Source organism: Acipenser ruthenus, chromosome 23, assembly GCF_902713425.1.
Source record: "Acipenser ruthenus chromosome 23, fAciRut3.2 maternal haplotype, whole genome shotgun sequence".
NCBI lineage: Eukaryota > Metazoa > Chordata > Actinopteri > Acipenseriformes > Acipenseridae > Acipenser > Acipenser ruthenus.
The window spans coordinates 24414994-24427479 of NC_081211.1; the positions used below are offsets into that span (position 1 = coordinate 24414994).

Consider the following 12486-nt stretch of genomic DNA (forward strand, 5'->3'; position numbering starts at 1 on the left):
CCTTCCAGTACTTATACAAATGATTGGGGTTAACTGATATAGACACGGAGGCCACCTTTTAAAAACAGTGGGACATTATCAGACTGAATGTCATATTAACTAGGCTTTTTTTTTTTGACGATAACATGGTGCAAAGTTTGCACTGGTACAAATGGTAAACTGACACGTTTATACAACCTTCAATGATCAAGCTGTGCAAAATAATCTTTGGGGACACATAAATTGATGCATTCCATGGAACAATTGGAATTGGTGCTCTTGTCTTTTGAGAGAGAACCAAACTGAGACTTTCAAGCATTGTAATTGCATAGCCCTAAGAATTCAAACATAACCCAAGCTTTCACACTCTTATTCAACCGCTGTGCCTGCAGACCAGACGAATGTTACTGTACAGTGTTTAATCACTCAATATATTTAAAGGTTCAAGGAGAAAGTGTTCCCCAGTTGGATAATCAGCCCGATTGAAGCTTTTTGCCTGCGTCACTAGTTTTGTCTATGAGATAATTTAGCTGATGTTTCGGCTGTTCCGTCTCCGGAAAAACAAATGTCACCGCGATCAAAGATAGATCTATATGTTTCCTCAAAACCCAATCTTATTGGACTGTTAGTTAAAGCAATAATTCTCTTCAAATGTACGTCAGTAGTCTGTATCAGTACATACATACACCAAAACCCTTTGCATCTACTGTACCTTGATGCTTCGGGAAGCCAGCACAGGCTTCCTCAGTTAGTACACAGTGAGTAAGAGAATAACCAATTCCTTTTTATCTTTGTGAACATATAACATCTTTGCGATTTTAATTAATTAATTAATTAATTAATTAATTAATTAATTAATAATAATAATAATAATAATAATAATAATAATAATACATTTAATAGGCTGTGTGGTCCAGTGATTAAAGAAACAGGCTTGTAACCAGGAGGTCCCCGGTTCAAATCCCACCTCAGCCACTGACTCATTGTGTGACCCTGAGCAAGTCACTTAACCTCCTTGTGCTCCGTCTTTCGGGTGAGACGTAGTTGTAAGTGACTCTGTAGCTGATGCATAGTTCACACCCCCTAGCCTCTGTAAGTCGCCTTGGATAAATGCGTCTGCTAAATAAACATATAATAATAACACTACAGAATATACAGCACTTATTATTTTCAAAGAAGCCTGCTGCTATTACAGAGTGCCAACACTAGAGGTCGTCACAGCTCTTGTTTCTATCAGCATTACCTGTCCAGTGCCCCGGAGACTGGGGACAATAATTCACTCCAATCAAGCTTTTACACTCTGTGAATTTACTACTGAAATTGGTATGAATAACATATATTAAATGGTCATATATCCATGTTTGCCGACAACGTGTCACCCTGCAACCTGTGGATGATTCATCAGATTGGAGTGTCAGAGAGATGCTCTATTGGTATATGACATAATTTGTGAGAGATATTTGCACATTTACAGTAAGTGTACTCTTTGAGAGTCTGTTTTAATAATGGTTCTGATTATATTGAAGGGGAAGCCTCTAATGACATAACAAAACTGTGCCACACAATTCGGCACATTTTCTTCCAAATCTTTTTGAAGACCAGAGTAGAACCAGGACAAGGGGAATCAATAGTTTGCAGTTTGATAGCTCGGGTGCATAAAGCAAAGCTGGACAAGCAGTCTCCAAACAATGTAATCATAGGACAAGCAATGCAGTACATTATCGACATTGTTAATTGCATTCTGCATGCTTATGCCTGTATTGGTGATACTACAGTAGAGACCAGGAACTTTATTACCTCTTGCAAGATATGTTGAACTTAGGCTGATGCTGAGTTAAAGAGCCAGCAGCACAATTTACATAACGATATCTAGCACAGCCCAGGTGATGTCATCGCTGTTCCCAGTGCCTCTACTCTTTACTTTTACAGGGTTATTACACATATATATATATTTGTAGTGTATGTTCTGACCACACTTGTACTCTATTCAGAGTGCCAGTCTGGCTGAATTCATAGCAGTCTGTGACTGCTTTATGTGTGTTCAAGTGCATCAGGGATGTGGTTGAGAGCATTTGATCTCACACGTCAGACCTGCACAGAGAGCCCCTCATTGTGACAGACTGGCCTGGAGGGGGTCCAAGCATTAAGATGGTACTTCAGCTACACAAGATTTCACTTTGCAGATCTTTTCTGTGCATTAAACTGCAGATTCATGTTACCTCCAATAGCATTCACATGCTTTCCAATGGGATGTGCTTGGAATAACATCCAGCTTATACATTCTTTGGTAGTTTTTTTTATTTTTCTTTACGGTATACTATACTAGTAACTCTGTAATACTGGTCACAAACCAATAAGAAAAAAAAAAGAAACACTGGATTTTTTCAAAGACCAATTATATACAGCGTCCAAAGTGCCAAAAACTGTAGAATGTATATATATTCTACGCTGTCCAGATCTAAATAAGATACAGAAATGTATGTTGCTAATTCAATACAAGTACAAATTAAACAAACTACTAAAGCTGGTTAGACATAAAGAAAGAGTTTAATAAATAATGCATAACACCACTGTCAATAACATTATGGAATTGTATAAAATTATATTAGGTTGCTTAACAAAACTCACTAGTGGCATTAATATATACAACACAGGTAATGGAATATGATGGGATGGGCGCAATTCCAACAACTTATATAACGGACAAAAGAAACTGCAATAAATAGAAATGATACATATTTACAATATAGATAATAAATGGAATCAGTAGACAAACACATAAACCTTCACACAAAAGTTGTCACAAACAAAAATACCCACAAAACCCTGATTTTTTTTTTTTTTTTTTTTTTTTTAAGTTGCTTGGTTAAATGCCTGGCTTTACAAAACAGCTAACTTATATAAAAGCAGAAAACAGGAAGAAAATTTGAACGACCATAAGAATACCAGTAAGGCAGTTTCAAGTGTCAGCAGAAACACATTCCTGCCGTCTCCCAGCGGAATTCCAGGAATGGCCTTGGTAAATATTACATTTTGAATCACAGAACTCATGAAGTGCCTCGTGAAGGCATAGCCTAATTCCAGAAGCTGATCCATTGGTTACGTTACTTTGCCGGTATTGAACAGTAAATACCTCTAGAGACACTTTATTCTGGTTTAGTTGGGACAGGGGGGTGTGGGGGTGCTACCAATTATACAAAAAACAACCTTGTTTTAAAAAAAGAAAAAAAAGGTTTCAAGTAAAGTAATATGGAATATGTGTGCAGTTATGATATACCTTTTGACGATTGTTTCCCTGAATTTGAAATGCCGAAAAAATAAATAAATATAACATTAAAACAAAAAACTGGTTGGTTTCAATGACATTTGATAATGATGTATTGTTTGCAATTGATCGTGTTAATATCAGACAGCGACATAAGGGAGGGAAATGCCAGCGTAGAACTATTGTACTGAACTATTTTCAAACTCTTCCTCTGGCAAAAAATCAATTTTGTTTAATTGAGGCTTCTTATTTATGCCAGTACCCTTGTGCACTATATGTTATATGTGCCAAAACAGGACTAAAAACCAGTGCAAGTTGGTATTCAATCAAGTATATAATTAATATACAAACAGATCTCAAGTTATATACTGACATAAAATATATGACACACATCTACTGACAAACCTGCACTATTCTAAAGAAACTTTTAACTATAAGCAGCATTATTAACCAAAGCTCTATCAACGCTTGGATACATATAGTTTTAAAAAAAATGTAAAGGTAAAGAAAGAAATAAATAATAACAATAATAATAATAATAATAATAATAATAATAATAATAATAATAATAATATTATAATAATAGAAAGATGTTATATGATTTTAAAGAAAAGAGATTACAGTATCTGGAAATGGATTGAGAATAATCAGGCCATTCATAACGCACTGCACCACACATAACCTAAGCTTTCTTGTGTATGATTTTGGAATGTCCGTTGATGGGAAATCTGAGTTTTTGTGTTTAAAAAAAAAAAAAAAAAAATGCTGAAAAGTTCTGGTGGAGTCTGCGTCTCTCTCCTTCACCTCCTGATGTCTGTCGTTAAAGGGTCTTCTTCATCTGCGATGTCGGTTTCCCCGCTGAGACGTCTTGAACTCGGACTGCTGGAGCGAACTCGGGTGTGAGCGTTCAGGTGGACCTTGCTGCCTTTCTCTTTGTCTCCTCTGGAGGTCCTGGTGTGGTCTCGCTCGGGTTCAGGGTGCTGATGGCTCGGGTCAGCGGGGTCTCTACTGCCACTCTTATTGCTACCTTCTCCGTGCCTCTTCTCCGGGGCCCTGGTTGCTGCACTCTGCTCTCCCTGCTTGCTGAACGCACAGAAGCCCAAGCTGTCGCACAGAGCGCCCCAGTTCTGCTCACACTGGACACGCACGCTCCGGGTGATGGCCTCCTTCACCTCCTCCCCACAGCTCAGCAGGATGTTCACCAGCTCCACGTAAGGTCTGCAATTAAGAAAGAAACACACGTTGAATGATCACGCAACACCTCGTTTTTAATGACCGTAATCAATCCAACACATGCACTGTAATTACAAAACATGTTACAAGCTCGTTACAGTGTTGAAGACTTATCAGCGCTAAACGAACGCGGGGTTTTGCATGTGTGAACATTCTTTCAGAATTTAAATGAATAAACGGATGTACCGTATTACGCTAAAGAAACCTGGCACCCCGTCAAATTAAAGTAAGGGAAGAAACTGTCTTCTGTACAGAAGACTGTGTGCTATTTATTTCAGACATCATTAATGCATTGATTAAATAAAAAAAAGTATTATAGCTAGAGGCCTTTCCAGGTGAATGTTGGCATTGTGAATTATTTTTGACTAACTGGGCAGTCTACAACAGTCATTAATAAAACAAGCTTATGAGTAAAAAACCAAGACAGATCCACTGCCCAAACCTTCATGATATCATATGAGCAAGGTCTTAATCATTCAAACAAGAGACCACACTCTGAAGGAATGCTTGGTGGCCTAAACGTGGAGTGTGGTCCTGTTTCTGGAAGTGTCTCTTTTGGAGTGAGATGAAAATAAACATCAATATAAGACAAATAACTGTGGGTAATGGTGTGGTCTACCCTTTGAATGAAATAGGCCTATGGTTATAGGATGCTTTTGACCAGTCCAGAACTCCCAATAGCCCTCCACATACACTTACCACTTAACACTCTGCATACCAAGAAAAAGAAACCACACACTAGTTCTCAACCAGAAACCAGACCTTATAGTTTTACATTATCAAGAAATGCCACTGTGATTGTATGTCTGAAATTCAATTCTCTCTGAATTCAGTCTCTGCTGTGTGGCACCCGAGGATGTAGTAGAAGTTTAACTGTAAGTCCTCCTTGAAGTTAATTTAACTTGAAGTGTTACTTCAACGCAACACATGTGGAGAACAACCACCTCAGTCAACATCTACAAGCAGTTACGTTTCTGGAGATATGTTCCAGACACGCGGCAGTTATCCCACGTCTTCTTTTGAAGGAAATTAACTAACTTCATTCGCTTGGGTTGTTTTGAATGTCTTGAGGGTGTTTTCCTTACAAATGCAACAGCCGCCTTTCTGTTTCAGCTCATTATTTTCCTTACCGGTATTCATTTCACAAAGAGAACTGAAAATCAGAGCTGGAATATAGACACAGTCATACCTGCTTACATGGCTGCTCAAGGACCAACATGCTCACTTGTATTCTAAACATTCAAGACGTAAGTCAGAAGCCTACCCCTTCAGAATGAGGTCTTGAAAGTGGATCATCTCGACCATGACAATGACGTTCTCCTTCGCTGCTGAGCACAGGTTATGCTTGAGGTAGCACTCTTTCTGCAGCTGAACCACCATCTCCTTGATAGCCAGGCACTTGCGGCTGATGCAGCTAAATTTTTGTCTCAGACCATGAGCCATGCATTTGAGCGCGTCTTTGATAAATGACTTACCCTGGGAAGATAAAAAAAAAAAATGCAATTCAATTCATACTTTCCATTTTTATCAACAGCAAAGATTTTCACTATGGTCTCACTTGGCATTGCTCGGCAGCCTCCCTATGGCTTGAAAGGTGCACTGGAAGGCTCATGATACCCAGCATTCCTGATGGAACAAGCTGTACTGTGAACTGCTGGAGCTGCTAAGCGGGTATGAGTGCAGGGTCTTTATTGACTGCTAGAAGCACAAAACTCTGCAGTGTATAAAACATATAACATTTAGCTGTTAGATAGACAGAACGCTACAGCTGCAAGCTGCAACCAGAAAAAACAAAGACCACTGTTTCAAGCCACCTAAGCGGCACAGATGTGGTCCAGTAGCAGCTAGCAACTGACTGGGGAAGATGACAGCTGCAGAGGACAGTGACACCTAAAAAGGAATCAATGAATATGCACAAAAAGTTGAGCATCATGTTTTTTTTCTGCCTTGTAACTTGGCATAGCTTATACTGCACCCAACCGTAGCTGCTGTATAAAACACGTTTGCTTTGATCTTATTACAATGTATACTTTGTGGTCTGTGCCATGCAATTATCAATTCTCCCTAATAACATCTAAACAAAGTAATAAATGCTTACCTGTGCATCAAACTTTCCTGCATTGTGGAGAAAATTCATGCATATCTCATGCAGTCCTTGGATTTCGCAGGAGTTGTTTTCAAAACACTCAAAAACGCCACATCCAACGTCGCCAGCACTGACCAGGCAGTGTTGTATCTCAGCTAGAAAGAAGGACAGGAGGGTTGCAATTAGATACTCACCAATACATTCAAACTCATACCTTTCACGTAAGGCTGTTCATTTGAGGACTTGTGGGATTCATATCATGAACTTTGATTAGCCTGCCACCATGTATTGTAAAGTCAGACAGTTTTATTCCTATAACAAGGCACTTACCTAGTTATTTATCCGTGATTATATCTGAGCACATCAGCAGATTATCCCAACCCCAGGGCCAGAAGGTAATTTATATTCAACATGATATAGCACTATGTAAGTAACATAACTAAATTCAAACATATATGAATTGGAATGTAACTTCAGAATCTATACACTACTATTTCATGTAACTAAACAAATTTTGCGTGACACAGATTTTATTCATCCTTTATAACGACTTTGCTTTGCTGTCTTGTTTCAACGACGTCCAAGGCCCTCGAGAGCTGTTGCAGCTCAATACCAATACTACTTAACCACTAATTTCAGAAACACGGTTGGTCGGAGAGAGATGAAGGCGTGAGGAAAGATCCTATCTGAAATGACATACACATGGCACCTGACGCCGTGTGTTCTCTGCTGCAGCCTACCGTTGTAACTGTGGTAAAATAAAAGATATAGCAACATAGACAACACTTTGATAAAAAAAACAGTTTTAGATACTTTTAATAAGATGCTGCTGTTCTACAGTACAGATATATGGCTTAAATTGATTATATATGGCGAAACGTTTCAAAAATATTACGCAACGTATTTAATTGTACATTTCTGTAGATGACATGTATTTTGAACTGATATAAAGAAACGAGGATTGCAATACATTTCCACTGATAGTGTACCGCTGAAACTTTTCAGTTTTCCATGATAGTGTACGGCTGACACTATTCAAGTGCCTTAAGAGAAACGTTGTAAGATACAAGACCACAGATAAATTCAAATTAAGGACTTGGGAAATTGATTGTAAATCGTTGTAGGAGAGCTAACTGGTTAATCGCGACCGGATGACGGGGTGCTTGTATTTGTAAATGTGAATTTAAATACGATTTCATTACATTTTATATAAATACAATAATAAATAAACCAAACTTGAGAAGAAAAAAAAAACAGCTGTAAAAAAAAAAGGTTATAGTTTTTATTGTGCGCAAAAATATTCATTCTGAGCCTGGTGAAGAAACCTGGTGAAGAGTCCTAAAATAATCTCCAGAAAAAACGAAGAAACGTATTTAGATATTTCACAATCGTTTAAAATAATGATTTTGTTTTAGGTTATAAATATATATTTTTACAGACAGGAGCAGAGTAAAATATCAGCCAAAGAAAATTAGGATTTCTGGGCTGGCTTCTGGATTAAAAAAAATCCTTCTAATCAACAAAACGGTCCTCTATGAAAGAGAGTATAGAGTTTAGCTTTAATTTCTTCTGTGCTGGAAACTGAGCCGCTTTGCTTGTATTGGCATTTGAACGGGAATGTGCTTGGATCGCACGAGCTGGCCCCAACGTGCTGTGAATTGCACAGTGTTGTAATTCACATGTGGGAAAAGTCTCTAATGAGCAATCGTGCAGTTCGGCTCGTTTTGGTAGGGTTTGGAGAAGGAACGCGAATGGTTACATCCTAATTCATTTGTTCACAAATGGATTCTGCGGGTTTTGGAACAGCTCCAGTTGGTGTAAGCCAAGGAGGACCTCTATAGACAATACAAAAGGGATCAAATCATGAGACGCGCACAGTTGTCCTTGGGTCATTGCATCATTTCGCATTGTATGAATTACACGAAAAAAAGTTCAGCCCACTTTCAAAGATTTTAAACTTGTAATACTGTGCCCTTATGTCATGTTGGGTATTGCGGATGAACTGTAGTCTCCAGATTCAGCCATCTATACAATCAACTGAACGGTTGACAAACTAATAGTTAATACATCAGATATTCGGCATTATTGATATTTCTTTTTAATACTGGCTTAGTAACTAGTACCATGGTTGTTTGGGAGAGTTTAGATGTATTTAAAAAAGATTACTGTGCCTTTAACATAAGCAACCGTAACCGTAGCCTGTGCTATTATTAGTTTACTGAGATACTGAATGGCTTTCCTCGTGTATTTACGAGGCATCGGTTTTCTTTTATTACTATTTGTTTAAACTTAAGTGGCCTATGCAAATATGTTGTATAATATTTAGCATTTTTAAAGCGACACAAAGCTATTAGAAAACATCAATTTGCTCTTTGCAAAACAAGTGTAAGCGCATACAATACTTCCACCAGCATCTGTCACGCGCTACACTCACGCATTTGAGCCGCCTTACCTGTATTCTGCAGAGAAAGGCGTCCTTTTTGTTGGCTGGACAATTTTTCCCTGTCTTGCTGGTTATCTGGAAGATCTGTAACATCCATCGCCGCCACTTGCTCAATGACTGGGAAAATCAGCAGGATTGTTGCTAATGTAACCAACATTTCTGCTTGCATAGTTTAGATTTAAAACTAGCAGAATTTTAATTATTATAATTTTTATTTTTTTGCGTAGGTTTAATTTACCACTGCTTACATTAGCTAGCTGTGAGGTGGTCGCTGTTCAATGTATTGCTGAAAAGTGACTGGAACTGTAAGAGATGCTGCCTATATTTCCAGAGCTCTGGTGTCAGTTTGAATGAAGGAGTAAAGCAGGTGTTGTCATTCGGGGCTCCTGACCAATCACAAACAGAAGCGTCCATATCCAAGTTTGAGGGGCGTGGCTGATCTGAAAGTTCTCCAGTCGCAAGATACTTAAAGTCCAAACTTTCTCAGCTATGGTCAGAGGGCGGTGAGCTTTTTACAAATGTTTGTATACAAGACTTCTTTGTTTGGTAATTTGATTGTCCAATAATGTTTTATAATGTGTAGTACATATACATTTGCTTATACATATAACAATATATAATATATAACAATATTTCATTAAGACGAAGACTTCAATGCGCAACAATCCTTCCCTATGATTTGTTGCTCATTGTAAAAGTCTCGTTGCGATGCAGCCTTTATAAGGAAACAGTGAACTTTAGAAAACACAAATTAAAAAAACAAAAAAGCCTTAGCATTATTAAGCGGAGTGACTTGTATTGTTGGAAGTAGTTGTACAATGTGCTAGTTCCCATCACATTCCTGTCGGGCATGGCGTGTGACTATTTGAAAGTCAGTCAGTTTGTGTTTTTTTTTTTTACTTATCCAGTGCTGGGTTTCATAAACCTTGTAATTTCAATTCACTAGTCAATGCATACCTACAAGTTATTTTAACTACACAGTGTTGGTAAGTAGTGGAGAGAGAGAGAGAGAGAGAGAGAGAGAGAGAGAGAGAGAGAGAGAGAGAGAGAGAGAGAGAGAGAGAGAGAGAGAGAGAGAGAATAGATGTGCTTCAGTGAGTTAAATAATTCCATCTAGGGTTTCTGTGACGTCTTAAATTACGAGACGATATGGCTCCCTTGAGAAAGATATGTACAACATATCGAAACGTTGGGCAGCTGGCTCTTTGAGCTAATATATATATATATATATATATATATATATATATATATTATATATATATATATATATAATTGTCTCAATCTTAGAATTATAGGTAATGCAAAACTTTTGGCCACAGCTGTATATACAGTACCACCTTGCTGCCAGACGTGTAACACTATTCGTCAGATGCGGAGGTATTAAACGTTTAACCCCTTTAGGAAATATATTCTCTAACTGTCCCTTGGACCTTGGGTTCTCCAGGCTGGTGATGTATTTTTATAGAATCCTGATCACACACACGTCAGAAGTCTAGATTCGCATTCACTGGTTTATCTGCTCAATGGATGAGCACGACTATAGTACCTAATCTGAATTTAAGATGATGCAATCTCACAGCAACATTACTCTAGTCATATCCACCGGACAATGCTCTTCATCTGGAAACTGCTTGGAGGTACAGGGCACAATCTGGAATAATAATGAAGAAAAAAATACAATAGAGGGGGATATGCCTTTTTCTTTTTTGTGTAGTTTACAATGTGTGTGTGTGCGCGCTGCGCCGATATCTGTAAGGTGAGGGTGAAGAAACGTGTGGCAATTTATGAAAATAAGGCATGACGTAACGACAAATTCTTATAAACACAGATGGCGAGTATTGAAACGGTAGCGATAAGAAATGTTTTTAATGTACCTAATGTTAATCGCTGTAATTTCAGCCCTGCCAACACACACACACACACACTTGTTTGTTGCCTTAACGACAACTACATATTAGTTTCATTTATCACGCCTTTGCATAGAAAAAGCACACCCTTAAACCAGGGGTATCCTGTGAACCAGTCGGTTTGAAAATGTTCGAAAAACAATGTTTTATTGTTAAAAATCAGTATATATTGGTAAATGGCGCAGGCTGTTTTGGGTTTTGCAGCAAAACGATGCTTAAATTTATTTGCTACCAACTTGTTCATTATTCGCATCTGCAGGCAGCAGGTTTCCAATAAGTAGTCGATATAGCCGACCCTGTATACATCTACTCTGATTTATAGAGTTCGTTATTAAACTGTTTATCACCACTATCTATGCATAGGTTTCATATGTGTTCTAGCTAGCTAGATAATACAAGTTGGAAACAAGTTGTGTATCGGGTCGAAATTACACTCGTCTCAGCGATTACCTTCGCAAAACGAAAGACTACATTTCATCAAAACATTTTCTAGCTCATTATAATATTTTATACAAAACAAAACAAACAAAAAAAATCCTAACTCACTAACTTCTGGAAGTTTTTCAACATCTACTTGTTCCACTCTATTTTTTGTTTGCTTGTTTTGCAGGTAGCTTCCTAAAACAAAATCGAATTTCCATTTCTAAAATTAAAAACATTATTGCAGGCATCAATTTTCTCAATGGCACGTGTTCAAGCAATGATGCGTGTCAGGGTCACAGGCTCGGACTAGTTCATTGTGTAAAATAAGGAGGGGTGGAAAATCTGGTGTGTTCCGTCCCAACAAAACAAGTTAACCATCTGAATCATAAAACCGTTTGAAAATATTGTTAAGGAGTCGTGAAAGGGCGTGGGGACTGGACAAATCCATGTCCCCCCCACTACTAAGAGTGGGTGGGACTTGACCCACTCGCCCCCCCTCCCCGAATCTGCGCCGATGTGTGTGTGGTCTGCAGTCTAAAGAGTCGATCGTTTGTTATTCTTTATGTAACAGAAAATGTTTGAGAAAAAGGTACATCATGTGTTATGTTCATTGTACTGCAATAGTAAGTGTTGCCAAGTTCGCAACAAAAAGGGGGCACCGCTGCCATTCTTGGCATGAGTTACATCCGTCACCCATCTCTTTGGAATGGCAGCTGTTCCACTCAACACATCGCCCAACAAAGACGAGAATACAGCATCAGACGTCATGTGACACCAAGAGCGGGCTAAGCAGGGCACTCCATGACCAGTCAATGCATAACACTACGTCCCATTCACAACAGGACAGGCTATAAAAATAGCTTTCTCTCTGCAAACTGTTCATTATGTTAAGGGTAATACAATCTAATAACTGTGAATAACAAGCCACACATCCTGCTTTAAACTGTATTTTGCGTCAACTGTGTTAAGGATATACAAGTAAAAATTTGACAGTGTTCAGGGTATTTGCATTTGAAAACAAACAGTTTTATACAGTTACCATGTGCCGAAATGCAGTTCTTGAAATATAAAATAACTGCTGTCAAAGAACTCACTTTTTAGTTTAAATAACATTGTAGAATCTATAAACTGCACTTTGAAGCACTTACAT

The 12486-nt window shown here is 38.2% G+C and overlaps 1 protein-coding gene across 1 annotated transcript; it reads right to left on the bottom strand.

Annotated features, from left to right (window-relative positions):
* Positions 1 to 2504: 2504 nt before the first annotated feature.
* On the bottom strand, positions 2505 to 9346 carry LOC131699654 (stanniocalcin-2-like). The gene is made up of 4 exons (XM_058996910.1): positions 9016 to 9346; positions 6576 to 6718; positions 5742 to 5953; positions 2505 to 4462 (listed from the first exon to the last, which is right to left on the bottom strand). Exons 1-4 carry the CDS (start codon positions 9173 to 9175, stop codon positions 4045 to 4047), a joined length of 933 nt encoding a protein of 310 aa, XP_058852893.1. The 5' UTR covers positions 9176 to 9346; the 3' UTR covers positions 2505 to 4044.
* Positions 9347 to 12486: the final 3140 nt, after the last annotated feature.